Below are 19,661 nucleotides of genomic sequence, written 5' to 3'. Positions count from 1 at the left end.
GAGATGCGCAGGATCATCTAGCGGATGAACTGGCGGCACTGGTCAACAGTCTGTTCGTTATGAATAAAGTTTCTCTTTCTAAGCGCTTACGGACGCGATTTATTTAGCCTGCACAGTTTTCAACACAGTTGCATGGCTTGGTATGCCTCGGGAGACAGAAATTTTTCTTTCATCGCCTGACATTGTTCCAGCTTCGGCATCACTATTGCAATGTATCCTTCATCGATTTTCATTATTTCTGGCTCAGTAGTAATTCGATTATTCACTTCAATCAACTTCCCTTGCACACAGGAACGTACTTTGTAAACGACGTTATCTTCACATGTAATTAGCGCAAGAGTGGAATCCGCTTGTAACACCATGCCGCCGTTCTTCTTACGGCCAGAAACTTTGTTCTCACTTCTGTCTAGCTTTCCTACTTCAAAACTAACGCTGCGAATTCCTTTCCGGAAGGCTGCATGTTCTTTGGCTAGGCCTACCAAGCAAATCCTATTCGAATGGAACAATATTTGCTGCGGCTCATCGGGCTTATTACTGGGTACATGATAAAACTTGGTATAGAAACGATCAACTATACTTGGATAATTTTCGACGAAATCTCCCAAAATCGAGGGAACTTTAACACCGCAGATCATCTGCTCATTCTCTTCATACCAGTAGTCTTCAACACACTCTGCCATCATCACTCTTGTTCTTTCATGAGTTGTTGAACACGATGCTGTTTTTCAAGCGCTTTTTCCCTGTTTAATTGTTGTCTAACTTTCCTCTCATTTCGCAAGCAGGCGACCATTTGTTGATCAATGTCGTTGCAGACACCAAGAAACTTGCCGAACGTGTTCTGCAAAATATTGGACGGTAAAAACTGCAATTAAAGGCAATGAAACAAGACTTACCTCAGAATGGCACCGTTTAAGTTCCTCAATGATTTTGTTGCATTCTTTTGAATGTAGATGAGGTGAAAGATCTGTGTGCATAGCTTGATGCCTGAGGCCCTGAATAGCTCTGAACGTGCAATAAATTATATTATATTGTATTATACAACATTGCCAAAATGCAAGCAATATTTTACTTACTGTTTTTCTTCCGATTCACTTTGACAATTAAGAAAACAGTTGAATAGAGATCCAACAAATGATATGCGCAGACAGTGAATTAAGAAAAAAAAGGCGCAAGTACTAAAACAAAATATTCACCGAATTCGTTCGTTCGTTTGATTCGGCATTCTTTTGCAATTCATTACCATGTTTCATTTATGTTAATATTTTTATTCTTCATTTATCAATGCAGTTTCAGTTGAAATTCGGATTTTTAATCACGATACGATCAGAATCATCGCGTACATTGGAACATTAAACATTATTAAACATTATTAAATTAAACACTATTCTTCAAGTTGTATTTATTTTTGTTTATTCATAAAGTTCAATTGTTTTATTATATACCAAATCTTATAAAAGAACAAATTAAAATTCCGTCATGTTACTTTCAAGTTAGTACAAGTGGACAGCCCGTTTTAGGACATGCGATGTTTATAACTAGTGTTCGATAGATTCAAACTGGTTTCAAAGTTCACACCCATTCGTATAAACGCGTCGTGACGAATTGACTGATGATGCTCTGGGATTCTTCTGACCACACAGCGATGTTTACAAATTGAAGCTGTGTCTTGCATTGCACAGAAATAATTTGCAGTTAGCAAGTAACTATTCTATTTGCGTAGCTTGTTGTCTTTGTAAGTTAAGTTGTTAAAGTCGTTGCTGTTGTGATTGTTTCAGAAAGCATCTTCTACCGCTAACAACTGCGAGATGGTCGCCAACGATTGGGATAGTGAGTAATAGTTGATTTGCTCCTGCTACACCGTCTAGTTGAGATACATACACCTTGTTTTGCCATTTTTACAGGTATAAGAAAGCAGGCCCGACACTTGGAAAACGACATCGATTTGAAGCTAATTGCCTTCAATAAAGTCGGTGTTGGTGCTGCTAGTGCGGCAACTGTTCCGGCAGGCACTTCCGACACGTCGCCACTTCTGGGTGATCATGTATTCGAAACCTTATCAATAGAAATAGAACAAATGCTAGACAAATTATCAAATATCAATGAAAAAATGTCGGAAATTCCAAACAGCGGAACTGCAGTATTACACGTTCTGCAAAGGCACCGCGAGATACTGCATGTAAGCCCTAGAAGCAATACGCGGAATAGATAATCGAAATGATTTAATAACTTGTCTACGTCTGTATTCCAGGGATACCGACAGGAGTATTTGAAAATCCAGGCCAATCATACGACTCGAATGGAAAGAGAAGAGCTGTTGCGTGGCTCCGGATTGGGAAGTGCGGGTTCACCGTCAACATCCGGCCTCAGCCGGAGGGACATGTACCTTAAGGAAAATACCCATCTTCACAACTCTAGCTCTCTGGTGAACGACCAGATCAGTATAGCGATGGAAACGAAGGAACATTTGTCTTCACAGCGACAGCATTTAAAACGGTTCCAAACGCGAATGCACGATATATCCAACAGATTTCCGCTCATATCAAGGTAAGTGATAGCGCATCCAATTTATACGAAAATCATTTAATCCATTTTCGTAATAAAATGTAGCTTAATTCAACGGATCAACATTCGGAAGCGAAGAGAATCCCTTATACTTGGAGCAGTGATCGCAGTTTGTACTATTTTACTATTATTGTACGCCTTTCATTGACTCCCAAGGCACGAAACGGATAACAACTAATGGTATGGGCGGAGAAAAATAACTTGCAAAGCATATTTCATGCGATTTTTATCTTAAAGATGGAACAAGTCCAAGAAAAGTAAAACCATTAACAATGAAATGTATAGAAAAATATTGGTAACCATAAATAAAAAAAATTGTGATACACTATAATATGTTTACTGTATTTTCTTGTTCATGGTATGTTTTACGTTCGTATGGGTCGATTTGTTCGTTTGTATAAATAAGTTAATGTATTATTTTTAACGAATGTACAACATTGTGTGTGTCATGTATTAGATTGAGTTAGACGAAATCTTACGCATCTTATTTTTGTTCTACCACAACCTGGCAGTAGCCCATGGGTCTGGTCCAATTGCTGGAACCACTGGTTTTTCTATTACCACCGGGGTATGCACAGGAACAGAGACTGGGACAGGATAGCCTACGTGCTTGACGACTGGGACTGGAATCGGATGCGGAATGGCCACTGGGTAAGGACGATCAACTGGCACTGGGTAGGGCCTATCTACAGGGACGGCGTACGGTCTCGGAACAGCCACTGGGTATGGACGATCCACGGCTACTGGTACATGAATCTGCCAGAGGCAAGAAAGCGATATTGAGTAGGAGAAAAAATCAGATGAAAACCGAAATTTAAATATGGTCCATTGGAAGCACAATTTTAATGTTAAAAGTATAATAAAAATTAAAAGATATTTTTAGTTTAGATCTGGACAAGATTCATGAATTATACTAGAGATACCTACTTTCACTGGTACAGGATATGGTTTTTCCACAGGCACCGCGTATGGTGCTGGAATAGGAATTCCCACTTTCTTTGTGATTACAGTGTGCGTATGAGCATGAGCTCCAAGATAAGGGCCGAAAGGATCAGGCAGTGGTGGAGCGGCGAATGCAACGGGTGCCAGGGGTTCTGCTGGCGGAAGCAGATGAGGTGCATGATGAGCAAAACCGTGTCCATAAACTGGTGAACCAGGCGTGTATGCTCCGAGCCCGAAAATTCCTCGTTTCTCTTTTTTAGTTCCTAACGTCGTAGTTTGGTGTTCGCTCTGCTGTTTTGGATCCAAAAGTGATATGCTATCGACATCCGTGTTGCTCCCAGCATATACCAATGCCAACGGAAGAACCATCAATGCCTAGGGTAATTTGAAAGAAAGGCGACATTACAGTCTACACAAAAAAGTTTTCTCCGAAATTTGCTTATAACAAAGCATTACCGATGCAACAGTTTAGAAATGATAGCTAACTTAGAGCTGACTTTATAGGAAAGGAGCAGGAGTTCTTACGATCCTACGAATAATGTTTGTTTTGAAAAATTTGAAAAGGACTACGTTGACACGAAATTTAAACTAATACGGACAGTTCTAGCCATTTTCAGCCCATGTCGTATGAATGATTTTCAGTTACGCAGTAATGATTTTGTATAAATCTCGTGCCGTATGGGCTCTTGTTCAGCAGTTTGAGTTTACTGTAGGATTTAAAATGATGCGATGAGTAATAAGCTCACTGGTAGAAATAACTTGCCAAAATTGAATCCATGTAGCGAGTGGAACATGAAGGAAAATGTAAATAAACCGAGTCAGGGCTGACAACAGTTCAAGAAATTATTAAATCACAATTCGTTGCAGATTTGGAATTATTTTTAGACCGAGTACATCAAAATGCTTTACCACGTACCAAAACTTTCATTTCCAGGCTTGTTTGGTCCGCTTGTGGAATTGTGTCACTGTCTTCGAATAACAATCGTTCAGCGTGGTAGTTATGAGACGTTGGTTAAGCGCAATTCACTTTCTTTCGTGTTGTCAGCGAAATCGCGCTTTAGAACTGACGATGATTACAACAGAAAACTTTGCGCACGTGATGATTCAGTTTGTATTCTTTCTGGTCTGCCGGCACCTACTGTTCACGATCTGTGTTGTTTCACGTTCACGTGTATGTTGGTTGATAACCGTGTGCAAACTTTGTTTGTGTTTTTGTCAATTGACTTGACGAACAAACTTTTGTAATTTTTTAATAAAAGTATTTTATGACACACTAGCACACGAGCAAAGGAAATGTTGCTTTTTCAACTATACACAAAGTAGCAACATGCGAACACCGAGCGCACTTTGTATCAAATGTTATCGCGGGTTTCTTCTGGCAGTCCACCTTTAAATTTGAACGTTCAATCGTTAAGTGATTGTTTTCCATCGATTGCTTCAAATCTTATAGAGATGGTACCTCCCTCCAGGCGTAGTACATTTGGACACTATTTGCGTTTCGACAGTGAAGCGGTGTAGTAATTTGCTTCGGAATGTGCCTGTATTGATGAACGTGATCATAGGTGGGGCATCTTTAGGGGAATGGGGCTTTTTGGCGACAATAACATTGTTTAAATGTTTGTGACATATTTTTTCCTGCTGCCATTGCTTTCGAGGGCAAGGCGAAAATCGTGAGTGTACCTGGCAGAGTCTACAGGTGAGAAGGGAACTGATTAGCAGCGCTTCCCTGGAGTATCAAACTGGCCGTAATAGATCGCCACGCTGGAACACCCATGAGGGCCTGAGTCGGATGGTATGTTAATTATTCCGAGTTGTCCGAAATTGAACGCAACTCTATCTATCAGTCGTTTCCAACAGACAGTTGAATTACATCAGGTGAAATTGCGTGCGTTTCGACCAATTCATGGATAGTGCGAAACTATCGTGTATTCCAATTACTGCTTGGTAATGATTGTGCAACGTATACAACATTATATTTGGACTTGGTAAGAAAGTTCCCATGGTGCTGTATTGTTCAATCGTTAATGGCGGATGTTTCGTACACGTACACTTGACCTGTTTCTATTGCAATGATTTTGCATTCGATATTGCGATACTGTTTGGTAGTGCTAGCTGCCAATGTCATGATAATGATCTCGTTAAGTTAGAATAAGTTGACAAACAATGTTAAATGATCGACAATGTTATCTATGACCGTAATTAGAACTTATGGGATGATATGTCTTTCCGTTGCTGAATCTACAATCTATTTATTCATTAAATTATTGTTCTGTTTATTCATTTTTTATAATTCAAACAAGGGAAGCTTAACCGAATAAATCTGCTTGTTTACTATTAAAAACTTATTTAAGACTACTTTAAGCTTAGTCTTTGTAAACTGACCTAGATACAATGGGGAAAAGACCTGTTTTTCCCGCTAGTTCGCACAAAACAGTTGTACAATCTCTACTAGATTACTTTTCTATTGCACTGTCTCGTTGTTGTTTGTGTTTGTTTGTTTTACTGTATTACCATAGATGCGATACTGTGCATACTTTTCATAGATAAATGTTCGCATAAATGTAAAATGTGGCTAACGGGTTTTAAACTCACGCTTCTTACTATTTATTTCTGCGTGAACCATCTTAGGTTATATCAATAGCACTTACAACGTTGGAGTTGTTACGTGGGAAATGTCATTTGTTACTGAATATCTTAAATTGTATTTGAAGCAAGAGACCTCATGAATAAGATCAGCGTTTTGCATTTGGTGTACCGGATGCCTTAGGCATTCCACGGTCAAAGTCGTGTCTATTGTACATAAGACAGCGTGCTCAATTCTTAGAAAGCGGTTTGTATTATTTAATAAGTTTGGGTAACAATCACATAGTCGAGCGTTTGATAACGTTTGCGCTTAACTACGCTTGCTAGTTGAAGCAGAATAGTGAATAATAAAACTACTTATCTTCATACTCCTCGTTGAGATTCGTACAGATTTTAGAACACGATACTCGTCGAAAAAGCGCTTAGATTAATAAAAGATTGGAACATAATTTTTGTTCATTAAAAAAACATTTTCTTCTCATATAACTTCATCGTTTTGTATCAACTAAACAACTCGACGGGACATCTTTTTTTTAAACAATGTGCTGCTGATGAATAATAAAGACTACTCAAGAGAGCAAATTTATACCATACCTTATTGCGAAGCTAGGACTACAATTTTTTTTACCAATACATACCTCTTTAGCAATGTTGTTGTTTATTAATAATAACACAGATAAAGGAGATATCAGAAGGAACATGGCATTGATATAATACATCAAAAGTTGGCGAACACTAATTAAACAGTACAGTTTCGACTAGAGTATGCACATCAATAAACGAGCACAAAAAGAAAAAATAGAAATCCCACATAGCACAAAAAGAATGATAGTTGAACAAATATTTTGATTGAATTTAATTTGTTTGCTTGCCGTGCTTTTCCACTGCCATTCTGATGTGTGGTCATGTTTCTCGGACACTGAATCATTGTGGTAAGGAAAACACAACCAATGAAAAGATCTTTCGTAAAGTTAATTTAAAAATAAAAAATGCGAAATGTCAATGGAATGTGTCAATAAAAAATTAATATTCATGAACTGGATCCCTAACGTTTCGTGGTTCAACATTCATCTCTCCAACACCACTTAATAATTCAATTTTATTGGATGTTTTATATTTTAAACCGGTGGTTTTTAGGATGAATCAAATGTGATAGTTGACAACAAGTAAAATTTTTCAGTCACTTTTAGATGAGAATAAAAACGTCTTATTGAAAAGCACTTAGAAAGGAAATAGGAAGTGTATGCCATAGGCACCCGTTAAATTTAACAGTTATGATGTTGTAATCGTGTACAGGTACACTGTGAAAGCCCTGCACAAGTAATAGGTTTGAAAATCAGGTGCTTATCGAACGTGCGATTATGATGACAACGCATGAGACACACCTGACCCGGTGCGATATCTGTAGAAGGTGAACGGAATGCATAAAACGCGCGCCTAGAAATACTAAGCAGCTACCAAGTTGTCAAAGCTATTCGTTGGGCCATGCCGCTGCTATAAGAAAGCTAAGGAGACTTTCACTGCCCAAAGGGTAGATGTATTACCGGTCGTCGGGTGGGGGAAGATTCGTGTGAATCAAAGTGATTTATTTCGTAGTGATTAATTGCGAAACAACTACAGGTGTTTGGTGTGCGTTAATCATTTTCAACCAAAATGTATTAGGACATTCATAATGTATCCATGCTTTCATATTACGGGCTAGCATTGTTATTTCTGCCAATTTGACTTTGAAATCAGGTAATGAGGAATGCAAACGTCCGCTTCAATATTAATTTGTAATCAAAATATAATAATAAAAACATAACTGTCAAATATTCGAATGACATCCGATAATTCGATGCAGCGCAGACGGATGATCTATGGACGATCCAACTAAACAGTTGATAACTTAAAAAACGTTTAATAAAAGTTGGATACTCAAAAGTTTGATATTCGTGCAATGGATTTGATCAGTACACGTAAGGCACGCTGGGTTACTTTGTAGGTTTCTCCTGATCACTCTGTGAGATCTGAGATCATTGAAACACGCATGCTATTCAAGAAAAAACAACCATACCATGTACTCCGGGACTCCAGGGTCTAGAAAAATTAAGCTTCACCATTCCAGTGGAGCACTCGATTCGTCCGGTCTCCTAGTGGAGAGCTGCGTGACACAACACCCCACGTCTATCTGTGGTGCCACACGTTGCATAACATATAACATAACATAACATAACATAACAAAATTTGACACTTAATCGGTAAGCATGTGTCAAAAGCTTTGTGGCTCAGCGGACTTTGTAAAACATAACACAAAACACGTAACAACGAGCGTTTGTTTGCAAACGTAAGAATAATGTAAGTTCTTATTTGTGAAGTTTTTTTAATTCTAACTATACATTTTTATTATATTAACACATGCTTACCGGTTAAGTGTCAAATTTTGTTATGTTATGTTATATGTTATGCATCGTGTTGCCTTCCAGTTTAGAGTAGAAATTTCTTTAGGTGCACTTGCTTCTTTGGTATAGGGCGTTGTGCCGTACAAGGGTTTTGCGATGGTGCACAGATATGGTACGTAAAGCCGGTAGTCTCACCGCGATACGTTTCTGCCGGTCAGATAGATGGGCAACCATTCCCATACCTCCCGGCGGACAGCGAAACTCAAACTCGAATCTCGTGGACAGCTGCCGGAGTCGTCTAGACAGTGGATAGTGCTGGGATGCTCAAAAATGGGCTAGCAAGCGGATGATGAAATACACTTAATTGGAGCGGTTATGACACGGACTGCTCCGAATAAGATTCAGAGGAACCATAGCCAACTTCTTCAATGAAATGTCCAACAGTATCCAAAAGGGAGTAAGGGAGCAACGCGCCGGATTCGACACAGATTTTAGTCCACTGGAGATGGAACGTTATTTCCGCGTTTAAGGTGCATGTTGAATTTGCTATAAAAATAACCAGACGTGATAGACTCGTCAGTAGATCAGTAGCACAGTTCGTGGAGTTTAGTAGGTCCGAACCAGAGCAAGGAGTGATTGATCCCGGAGTCATGAAGACCACGATAGTAATTATTGTTGAAATCTCAACCCTTGTACAAAGTGTGCACTTACTGAAGCGGTGTTGCATTGTGTTTCACGTTGTTTTATTCTAGGTGTTCTATGCTCTCTTATTCCTGGCCATTGCTAGAGTCAATGGTGCGGCACAGCAGGAAGGTAAAGTACATCAGAAAAGAGCCCTTGAGCATGGGCATGGCTATGGCCTCGGCCTAGAATTGGGGGCACCATTTGGAGCGCCATATGGGAGCTCGATCGATCCTATCGGTCTAGGGGGACCAATTAGTATTCCTTCTGGATTTGGAGGTGCCGCTTTGCCGGCTCTTCCAGCTCTCCCAGCTGTCCCAGCTCTCCCAGCGTTTCCAGCTCTTCCAGCGCTTCCATCTCCTGGCCCGCTTCCGTTTCTTCCTGCTCCTGGCCCTGTGATTGCCGCTGCTCCTCCACCCATTGCCCTGACACCTACTGTCACACGGAATATTGTGACAACAGTACACCAGCCTTATCCTGTGCACGTACCGGTCGATCGGCCAGTTCCTGTGCCACACCCGGTTGCTGTTCCTGTCCGTATTCCACATCCAGTTGCGGTTCCGGTGCCTCAACCATACCCAGTTACTGTTACGAGGTAACAACAATCCTGTCACTTGGTCACTGTTGAATATAATTTTTACATATATAATTTTCTTTGAAGAACGGTCGGTGTCCCCGTACCACAGCCATACCCGGTCCCTCAGCCAATTCCGGTGCCACATCCTGTTGCAGTGCCGCAGCCCGTTGCAGTCCCGCATCCGGTTGCAGTCCCGCATCCTGTGGTAGTACCCGCTCCAGTAGCCCCATTGCCAGCCTACGGGTATGGTGGGTTCTTGCCGTCTTACGGTAAAGTTTATGGCGGAGGAATAACGCTCCAAAAAGTATACACAGGACACCACCACGGGCTTGGTTTGCTGGGACTGAAGAAATATCTCGGTTGAAATTCGATAAGAGCGAGCGTGAAGATAGGCGACACACAATCGAGTGTTATTTTAGTCATCTTATTCCGGTGTTACTATTGATTAAAAGAATGAGCACCATGATTTAATTGCCATGGAACGACAACGCCATACTTCGAAAAACCTTATATTAAATACTACCTTCTACTACAAGATCCCGGAATTCATTTCTAAAGTGTGCGATATATGTTTATTGTTCACAGTCGATATCGTTTCCTTCAAAGTAGTACCCATGGACAGCAACGCACTAATGCGCTTGAGCCACTCCTCAAGACATTTTTTTGAACTCTACATCTGGTATCTCCATTAGACCATTAGAACAAGTCCCAGGATGCCAAATCAGGCGATTTCCGTGTTTGTAGGACGGTTGGTTGAGTTTTTAGTTCAGTGTTTCTTTTAATTAATGTGGAGATCGCCGCACGAGTACTTTTTGATTCGCACTTAGTCGTAGTTCGAAGTTAGTGTCGCGCGGATAAAATTAGTCTACTCAAAACAACAAACTGTCAAGTTGATCATACGCGCTTCGATCACGCTCCGTGAAATTTTCCCGTTTCTTCCCAGTTTTTCGAGTTTTCGTTTAAACCCACGTAGTGTCCTATCTGCGCTAAGGTTTCCCGGTGATTCCGATACCTCGGTAGTGCTTTTTCATTCCCATTTCACACCTCTTTCGATCGTGAATCGTGCCCCGCCTGTGCACTAGAAGACTCTTCATTGGCGCCAAGTGTTTGCTTACAATATGGCCTCACTTTGTTATGCTTGTGCGCAGGCGCTCGAAGCTGAATGCCCTACGATCTGCTGCGTCTATTGTGACGCCTTAGTTCATGACGAATGCTCCCAAGTTCCTCTGCCGCTGATCCAGGAGGTGAAGCGGCATATAAATCTCCAATGGAGCTGTATCGGGTGCACGAACGTCTTGAAGAACCCGCGCTCAAAGGCGTTTAAGAATGCAGGTCTCCAGCTTGGCCTCAACACGGCCCTATCGGCTGCGGAAAGGAAGCAATCGCGAGTTGATGAGTTTCATCTCGTTCAAGGTGAGAATCGAGGCAGCCCTACGTGAGAAAGCACTCACTCCGAGTACATGGCCTGCGGGGCTCGCCGTACGCGAGTTTGTCCCGCAATCCTCTTCTCACACTTACAATCTACCGTCCAAACGACCTTCATCCTCACACGTTCCGGACGCGATGAACCGTACGTTGGACTCAGGATTTTCATTATTCCTGCCTTCGTGATTGACTCATGTTTCAAGTGCGTCGCTGATCCTGCGCGCATCGTGCTTGTTCTAGGATTCTTCTATCCCTGCCTTCGTGAGCAAGTGCTTCCAGATGTGCGTCTGACATGCTTTACATGTAAATTCCCGTTCTAGCGACGTCTGTTTAACATTACTTTTTAGTTAGATCCTGTTCTGAGTCTTCCCGAGAGACATTTATGGCCTGGTTATTTATGGGTTTTCTATGGGATGGGAACGATGCGCGTTTCCATTTCCCGTGGGCTAGTTCTTGTGATGGAAATGAATGCTGCGTTCGCAACACTACACTTGGTATCTCCATTAGACCATTAGAACAAGTCCCAGGATGCCAAATCAGGCGATTTCCGTGTTTGTAGGACGGTGTTTGCGTTGTTTTTAGAGAAAAAACTCCCGGATAATGATGAAATTGTGTGACGGTACGTTATTGTGGTAAAAGATCCACGAGTTGTTCGCCCTTGCGGTTTTGACGGATTGATTTACACAATCGTCTCAAAATACCCAAATAGTACTCCTTGCAAGAATTCACTGCACCACAACCTGGTAATTCATTAAAACCCGGTGAGCAATGTCTTCTTTTTCGCCTGGAAACCGCCTGGTGTGATTGATAATTGAAAACTCCCCGCGGGTACTTGATTCATCGGTCTTTTACCAAGTGCTTAGTGATTGAAGTTGACCTTGGCGTCGTTCCATCTGGGGTGTTGAGTACAGATGGAGTAACCAATTGCAGTAGAATCTTTGGTTTCCCCGTTTGTATGCGTCTGTTTGGCAGAGTCTCGTAATTTGAATGTGAACAACGGCACGGCGGCAAAAGAAAATCTGTGACAAATCGAGCTCCTGTTCTTCTTGGAGCGGATAGTCGAAGCAACTCTTTGGAATTAGTACTGTTAAACTTTGACATCGTAGATGAGTACTATGAGGAGTAGCTCATACCGAAGTCTCGTGCGTGCGTTCTCGAATTGGTATACGTTACAAAATCGCAGCAGATGCATAGCCGAAGGTTCAGATAAGTAATGTCTCGTTCGGAAAATGAAGGAAGTCGAGATTAAACAAGGAGAGAAGGAAACAGCAGCCCACGACGGATATCATCCCCGTTGGCTAAGGGTGCACAGTGCACGTACGTAATCAAGTAAACCAATTTAATTAAGGTGTCTCAAAACAAAACATGTGGTCTGTATTTTGATGTATCAATTTGATAAGACTCTTGGCTTTAGAGGTGTTCGCTTGGGATACAAAGAGAGAACAGGTGCAAGTGTAATTACACGCACGCAAATCATGCCAATGTGCATCCTAAACAACAACTCTCAGATTGACAACAGCCATCACCTCAATTTTATTATGTGCGAGCTGCAGACCTTTCCCAAGCATCAATACTGTCGATTGTCAACGCCATGTCCAACTACATTTCTTTCAGGGACAGGGCACCTGTCATCCTTAGGATGCAGATGATATCATATGGAAACTCAACAACCTTAGCCTTCAGTCAGAAAACCCCATCATACATTACGTTTCACAGGATCAGTCCGAGAATGGGATCCTCGGGAAATTCTGCTATTACTTGCAGTAAGATCCTGATGCGGTGTCATTTAGCAGCCTCCGTTCCCCATAGCAGATCTTGAGTACAGCGCATAAATAGTACAAAACCCGCGTCTTGTGTAACACCACCGGTAATTCAATCCAGCTTGCGCTGTTGAACGCATTACCCACGATAACTCAGTTCAGGAACGGTTCAAACTTGTTACGTTTTACTAGCCTGGAAATTCTTTCCACAAATGTTTGTCAGCAATGACTGACTGACCACCACAACACAAAACTTTAACGTCAAAATTTCAAGAAATAAATGAAACAATTTTCCCATCCCGTCCCGTTCATCCCATCCCCAGAGGACAAGGAAAACGAATCCTGCATCCCACGGTTTCTAAAAAAATCATACCCCTACCTCCAACAACGTTGTTTTGCGTTTTAACATTTTCATATTAAAACAACAGTACTTCCCCTTTATTCAACTTTTGATGCGATTAGCGAATTATGCTACAACACACGAAACATCATTGTGCACTACTATTTTGCTTCAAATTTCACCTTTCGCACCACTTCACCTTATTATCTAATGTTAATAAATGCAACTTTACTGGAACTTTCGGAACAGAACTCCTAATGTGGGACGTAAAATTCGGAGGATGCGAACAAATTCATAATGTCGAGCGACAGGTGGTGGGATAGTTTTAAACGGTTTTTATTGAGCTAAAGAAAGCACACACGCATACTCTTAGAGATTGCCGTTGGGCGGCCGGTCCGTTATTCCGCTTAGCGACCGTGCAGAGTGGAGTAGACGGCGCCGTGGTGGTACACTGGGGCGTGGGCAACGGCCAACGGAGCATGGTAGGCGGCGAGGTGATGATGATGCACTACCGGAGCGTGGGCTACATAGGTTTTGGCGATCGGAGCGTGGTATGCAACAGGAGCCGCGACCAGCGGAGCGGAATGAGCATACACTGGAGCGGGAGCGACATATGAATGGGATACAACGGCTGGAGCATGATGGTAGCCGAATCCCAGGTGGACGCCCCGCTTGGACTTCATCGATTCCATTGCTTGCTCCTCGGCGCAGACGGAGGCGACGAGTACAAAGACAGCAACAGCCTGGAAGGAATCGAAACATGATCACCGCGCGTCACGTGGCTTGCTCATTCAAATTCAATTCCAGCACTATCCGGAATCGGGTCGCTATGTTTGTTTCCCGAGTTTGCGTTTATGTTGAACTAAGATCACTATGCTGCTCGACTGCGTGTCGCTCACCAACTCACCAAGAACTTCATTTTGCAGCCGACACAGATCACTGACACTACGGAGCACTTGCGCAGACACGGTTGGTTTGAACTAGGTTCGTGAACTTTGTGAGATTTATGGTACGGTCTGCGGCTGCTGATCGGTCCTTATATACTACGCACCGTGTGCCCCAAACACGCCCCAAAACTGTTACACCTTGGGCGCTGCGAGGATCGCTCTATCTGGCGAGTGTCACCGAGCCTCGGCGGAGGTCCGAATACGATCGATGGAAAGGGACAGGTCATGAAAGTAGCAGGTCTTGCGATTGCACACCGGTCTACCGTCTGCAGATTCCCCACCAGCAGCGCCCTGTCTGGCCCTGTCTGGCCCGGTGGCAGGTGACATCGGCCAGAAATCGGCACGCACTGGTGTGCAGCGTGATAAATCTGTGTTTAGAGGTAATGAACATTGAACAGAAGGGAACCGCCTAACGTATCCGATACAGGTGATGTTGCTGCATTTGCGCCCCAGTTCAATTAGCTTCGCTTCCCACGAGTTCGTGTACTATCGACCCGTACGGACTGTCACTGGGCCACTGGGCTAAGGAGCTGGTGAAATTGCAAAAGAGTCTTAATATGTATGCCCCATGTCGTATGTGGCTTTTGCACGAAAGCGAAAGTTAGTCTAAATCTCACGCCATTCATGTTAGAATGCATTGAACTGGCTCAGAATGAAATAGCATGCTCGGGATATATTTTAATAGAGAAAGAACCATAAATCTTGATGATGGTCTGGGTGAGTATAAATTATATAGCTCACTCTTATAAACTCTATATTATTTGAGATATTTAGTGCGACATGGTGATCTTTACATACATGTTCTAATGCGGCAATCTTTAGTTTCTGAATGGTAAATGTGCCAGAGCAGTGCAGAGCATTTCGGTAAAGAATGTAGGAAAGCTGACTTAGTTCAATCTTCTAGTTGCTTAGTTTGATTTCTGTTAGATTGTCGACTGATGACTGACTGTCTGATATCGAACGTATAAGGCCATTGCAAGTGTACGCACATAGCATTCGCAATCAATCGATCGTGAGATTTTTCCACTTCGTCGTACAGCGTCATGGAGTAAACACCGATTTAGTGTATGCTCTGTTTGGGAGGTACGTTGCGTATGGACAAAGCACGTGTATGCATTGTGTGACTTTGCGACAAAAACCCGCTTTTGCTGCTGCAGCGGGCGCCATTACCAAAACGCCGACCAGGATCGGCTAGCAGGATGACATTGACCTTATAACATTGTGGACCGGGTAAAGCATCAATCAGCTTCATAAGATCTGTCGGTTCACGAAACACGTTCGCGGAGCACCGCGACCTCCATCACGGCTCCGGCGCTCCTTATTAAGAGTTTCAAGCAAAACAAGAATAATAAAAGCGCCGCACTTGGAACGAACGCTGTCTTCGAGCGTCTTTGCCGGGCACAACCGCGGGTTGCAGTGTGTTTACGCATTCGGACCCGCGGCTGATGCATCGCGATGCAACCGTTTTTTTTTCTTGCCGCCTGCCAAGGGAAAAGGACGATGCAATGCCCGGTGAGTTTTATTGACTTCTGATTACGGCCGGTGTAACGCCAGTGTGTCCAGGCCTTTGGCGTGCACCGTTGGATGATTTTTCCTTTTTCTTACCGCTTGATTGACATCCGATAAATAGCTTCAGTGATCAGTTTCTGGTAGCTAATCTACGAGTGGGTCTGTGAGTTTGGAAACATGGTTTCGCAACGAATCTAGTGACACGCACAACAAAACCTTGCTGTCGCTAGTCATTAGCGGTTATGCAATGGAAGTATAACACCTACAGAAAAGGAAGCACCGTATACGGGCAACAGGTTGTACGGTTTATCGTAGGAAAAACTTCCATTTGCAACCTCGAACAAAGGCCTTAAAATCAATAGATCCTTTTCATAGGAAAAGAGCAGTATGAGAAAAAAAGTTTATCGACACCTGAAAACGCTTGTTTCAGAATTTTGAAGTTTTAGCATAGTGCTAGGACCTGATGGTAAACAATGCTCTCGTTCAGCGTAAAGGAAGACAAACAAATCGTACCACATTGGCTACTGGAACCGACGTGGCAAGTGCGCATTCACCCATATAACTGTTTTTGGATTAAAAGCGAATCGAAACAGCAAATCGTGGGCTGGGCGCACTACTTGGTCCAACACGCGGTAAAACTGGTTCTTGCCCCGGCCGCTGTTGGGGCGTGATACGCTTGCGAGATACGCAAGAAGGAAAGCGGTCGAGCCTCGTTGGAGCACTGTGGGGCCAGAGCATAAGTATTTGGAACTTCACGGGCAGTCAAAGAGTGCTTTACCAAGCATTTGCGCAATATATTCTCTTTCGGAGCCCGCCAACGAGAGCTGGTTCTTCAAAACAAGCCCAAAAGCTTGGCAGCATTAATGCGCGTTTTGATACAGAACCGAAAGAGAGCGGGGTGCCGGCAGTGACATTTGATCCTTTCACATTTTCGACGCATATGGAGCTGGCGATCTAATTTTTCTACGCAATCAGATCGGTCGATCGCTTGATCGTGTCAGAATGGCCGATCGTACCGATGTAAGGGTGGCAGGACGTTGGTAGAATCATCGCCGTTGCTTTCGGCTGTAATGAAGTGTTACAACAATTAAAAAACAATTTGTCCCGCGTAACTCAATCAGCCGAATATGGCCAGACGCCGCGCCGAGATCGCGCGACAACACGCGAAGGATATCGCCTCGAACGATGAGACCGACAAAGGTTCGGAGAATTTGTTTCGAAAGGGCAACGATTGACCAACGGATCTAAACTGCACGCACCGCTAGGGCAGTCACTGCCGCGGGAGAACGTTTTGGAGACCACAGACACCCGTCAACGGGATTTTGGTTTGCTGCACGCACCATGCTTACGTATGAAAGCGGTGATCCGAAGTGCAAGCTGGGTGCGCGACCTTTCAGCGTGCGTTTCACTGCAGCTACATAGCAATTGCTATCGTGCACGTGCTTCGTCATCGCCCATGCTCCGACGCCCATGCTCGTGCACTAGCTGCAGGCGTTCAGTCGCTTTTGCAGTTATTGAGTGCAACAGCAGCCGCCGGATAGTAAGCGATTGCAGCACCGGCGGCGGCACTGCGCTCCTTAGTGTCTACAATGCTCGATAAACTTGGGACCAGTTTACTCTCATTGACCTACCTGTGGGGCTAAGCTTTAAATGTAGGTCATTGCTCTTCCGATGACAATGGTTTAGACGTTTATTTCAATTATTTTCGACAACATTGAGCTTTACACCGGGACAAGAAGCCCGTTTGTAATTTCAAGCATCGCTACGTTACTTCGTAGTTACGTTGGTTGGTTTTAATGTAAAGGAGACGGTCTATACACTCACTTGGTGTTACTTGAAAAAATACTCGGTAAAATAAAAACATTCTGGCCACTTCGCCCAGCCCATGCTGTGTTATATGTTTTTTTTTCTATGGACAGGACCAACGGTTTCGCTAGAATACAAACGTCTGTAGTCATTGGCATACTTAGTGCTGAAGAAGAACAAACGAAGAAAGTATGCAGCTTTGTACCATGTTTTTTTAGCGAGGTTCTTCGATTTTGGTTTCATGGCATGTTTTTCGACTGGACCGCCACAATAATCCAAATAATCCAACACGACGACGACAACTTGGTACTATTGCATTTGAGAAATTGAATTTCTTGAAACACAATGAACCATCAGATTCTTTGGAATATGGTTGTGTTTCATTGTGCATTATATTAGCACGTTGCGGTTTGTCCCTTGTTTTTTTTGCCCGAAATGAAATTATCCGCTTTCGTTGCGTACTTTACAAAGTGCCCGTTCGTAAAACGTCGCTTTTGAAAGGTCCTGGTTGTCCTGTTCAATCGTTCCTAGACTTGAGTTTTTTGCCTTCTTTCGTTAAAATCGTTGGAGAATGTGTGTCTTCATGATTCGTTTTCGTTTGGTTAGATATGTCATCAACTATATAACACAACCATCTACAATAGAAATGTGTGTAGCTGTAAATCAGAATTGAAAAATAAAGCAATAATGAATGTGTAAATTATGTGCCAGAAACATGGAAACAACGAAGAAAGTGTTATTTATACTGTAATATTCTGAGTGCATTTATATATTTAGAGCGCAAGAAGAATAGCAGAGTCTTGAATCCTGGAAATTAATTCTACGATCAACGACACCAACGTTTCGGGGTCACACTGTTCAACTATCTTTTACCTTAACATCTAAATACGCTACATTGCATACAGGGTCACGGAGAGTTTCTTATCATATATTTATGATCTTGCGAAGAGGTGCAAACGTAGCAAAAAAAAAAATGTTGAAGGTTAAAGTGAAAAAGGCGTCATGTGCCAGTTTTCCGGTGAAGAAAAACTGTTTCAGCACGTGTATGCTTCTCAGCTGATTCTCCCGAATGTTCGTCTCGAATGGCCGAATCCCTAGCGCCGAAAAGATTGTTTTTCATTAGTTGAATCCAAATTTGTTTCTGAAACAAAAAAATAGAGAATTAGTATGTAGCGTAAATTGAAATTAGTATGTAGCGTAATTGGGTATGCTTAGCAAAGTTTAATTTGAAGGAGAATGATAAAAATACCACCAAAAACTTTAAACTGATTATTCAAATTACACATTTGAATCCGCTTTTATTTTCCCAATTTTACTAAAAATTCTACAGCTGTGCAACATTGTTCACAATACAGTGCAATGAAGTTTAAAATACAAAGAAGTTACATAGTTTCATACAACGAAAACATTGCCAAAAAACGAAACGTATTCAACACTTTGTAAATGTTCACTTGGTACATATTTTGTTTTGAACATGTACGTAGGGAAATCTTTGTGTTAAACATCAAAGTTAAGAATAATTCCATATTCAAACTTCAAAAGTATAGCAATAAACGTTATGTGTTTCACCAGTGGGAAGCTCCGTTGTGGCCATGATGTGTTCCACACCACGTTCGTGAAGGGGGTTTGTGCTAATTACCCACAATTATCATTATTTATTTCTAATTTCGCACTGACCAACGCTTCAGTACGATTGTTTCCCAGCTGTTTCCGCCAGGCGGCAAAAATCCTTCGCAAGCTTCTTGAACATTTTTCAGATATGAAATCGATAGCAAATCTGCACTACTGGAAGGAAGCAAAGGGTACAACGATTTGCAAGACTGATAGTGGGAAAACGCATGACGGTATTTCCTCGCCTTATTTCTCCATCATTATTTGATTCACACTTGGTCCCACCTACTTAGCTTTACCTTGGGTTGAGTAGTTGCAAAAATACTGGATCATCGTTACCAGCTCAACGGAAGTGGATGATATTGGAAAACAGATTTTGCGAATCAATCGATCCCACATCTTTGAGTCTATTTCAAGGTTCTGAAAAGCTTCGCTTTGGGTTGTTCCGATCAGTTGTCGTTAAGTAGTTGACGGTGGCGAACGTAATCAAGAGCTATGGTGCAACCAGTAACCAGTTTAACAGTGATGTTTGAGAAA

General features: G+C 42.4%; 5 protein-coding genes across 6 annotated transcripts; 1 reads left to right on the top strand and 4 right to left on the bottom strand.

Annotated features, from left to right (window-relative positions):
• Positions 1–88: 88 nt before the first annotated feature.
• On the bottom strand, positions 89–683 carry LOC128272442 (protein Abitram). Its single transcript, XM_053010253.1, has one exon. It carries the CDS (start codon positions 681–683, stop codon positions 120–122), a length of 564 nt encoding a protein of 187 aa, XP_052866213.1. The 3' UTR covers positions 89–119.
• On the bottom strand, positions 683–1,087 carry LOC128272443 (COX assembly mitochondrial protein 2 homolog). Its single transcript, XM_053010254.1, has 3 exons — positions 1,074–1,087; positions 894–1,002; positions 683–838 (listed from the first exon to the last, which is right to left on the bottom strand). The coding sequence occupies exons 2-3, from the start codon at positions 972–974 to the stop codon at positions 683–685; spliced, it is 237 nt and encodes a 78-aa protein (XP_052866214.1). The 5' UTR covers positions 975–1,002; positions 1,074–1,087.
• A 546-nt stretch (positions 1,088–1,633) lies between these two features.
• On the top strand, positions 1,634–2,882 carry LOC128273052 (Golgi SNAP receptor complex member 1). 2 transcript variants are annotated; one of them, XM_053010964.1, is made up of 5 exons: positions 1,634–1,699; positions 1,776–1,827; positions 1,902–2,176; positions 2,249–2,544; positions 2,608–2,882. In XM_053010964.1, exons 2-5 carry the CDS (start codon positions 1,806–1,808, stop codon positions 2,708–2,710), a joined length of 696 nt encoding a protein of 231 aa, XP_052866924.1. In that variant the 5' UTR covers positions 1,634–1,699; positions 1,776–1,805; the 3' UTR covers positions 2,711–2,882. The 2 variants fall into 2 exon arrangements, with proteins under 2 accessions (XP_052866924.1, XP_052866925.1); XM_053010965.1 differs by having other exon boundaries at positions 1,647–1,699; positions 1,752–1,827.
• A 175-nt stretch (positions 2,883–3,057) lies between these two features.
• Positions 3,058–4,432, bottom strand: LOC128273819 (cyclin-dependent kinase inhibitor 1C-like). The gene is made up of 3 exons (XM_053011874.1): positions 4,421–4,432; positions 3,520–3,879; positions 3,058–3,318 (listed from the first exon to the last, which is right to left on the bottom strand). Exons 1-3 carry the CDS (start codon positions 4,430–4,432, stop codon positions 3,058–3,060), a joined length of 633 nt encoding a protein of 210 aa, XP_052867834.1.
• A 9,226-nt stretch (positions 4,433–13,658) lies between these two features.
• LOC128274167 (larval/pupal cuticle protein H1C) lies at positions 13,659–14,170 on the bottom strand. Its single transcript, XM_053012274.1, has 2 exons — positions 14,159–14,170; positions 13,659–13,994 (listed from the first exon to the last, which is right to left on the bottom strand). Exons 1-2 carry the CDS (start codon positions 14,168–14,170, stop codon positions 13,659–13,661), a joined length of 348 nt encoding a protein of 115 aa, XP_052868234.1.
• Between the last annotated feature and the right edge of the window lie 5,491 nt (positions 14,171–19,661).

The sequence above is a fragment of the Anopheles cruzii genome, chromosome 3, assembly GCF_943734635.1.
Source record: "Anopheles cruzii chromosome 3, idAnoCruzAS_RS32_06, whole genome shotgun sequence".
In the NCBI taxonomy this organism is placed as follows: domain Eukaryota; kingdom Metazoa; phylum Arthropoda; class Insecta; order Diptera; family Culicidae; genus Anopheles; species Anopheles cruzii.
Note: the sequence above shows the minus strand (reverse complement) of the source record. Positions and strands in the feature narration are given on the sequence as shown.

Coding starts and splice junctions, on each gene's coding strand:
- LOC128272443 (XM_053010254.1), bottom strand. CDS start 974: ATGCACACAGATCTTTCACCTCATCTACATTCAAAAGAATGCAACAAA. Junction 839..893: donor TTAAACGGTGCCATTCTGAG/GTAAGTCTTGTT, acceptor AATATTTTGCAG/AACACGTTCGGCAAGTTTCT.
- LOC128273819 (XM_053011874.1), bottom strand. Junction 3,319..3,519: donor CAGCACCATACGCGGTGCCT/GTGGAAAAACCA, acceptor TGCCTCTGGCAG/ATTCATGTACCAGTAGCCGT.
- LOC128272442 (XM_053010253.1), bottom strand. CDS start 683: ATGATGGCAGAGTGTGTTGAAGACTACTGGTATGAAGAGAATGAGCAG.
- LOC128273052 (XM_053010964.1), top strand. CDS start 1,806: ATGGTCGCCAACGATTGGGATA. Junction 1,828..1,901: donor GGTCGCCAACGATTGGGATA/GTGAGTAATAGT, acceptor CCATTTTTACAG/GTATAAGAAAGCAGGCCCGA. Junction 2,177..2,248: donor GGCACCGCGAGATACTGCAT/GTAAGCCCTAGA, acceptor TCTGTATTCCAG/GGATACCGACAGGAGTATTT.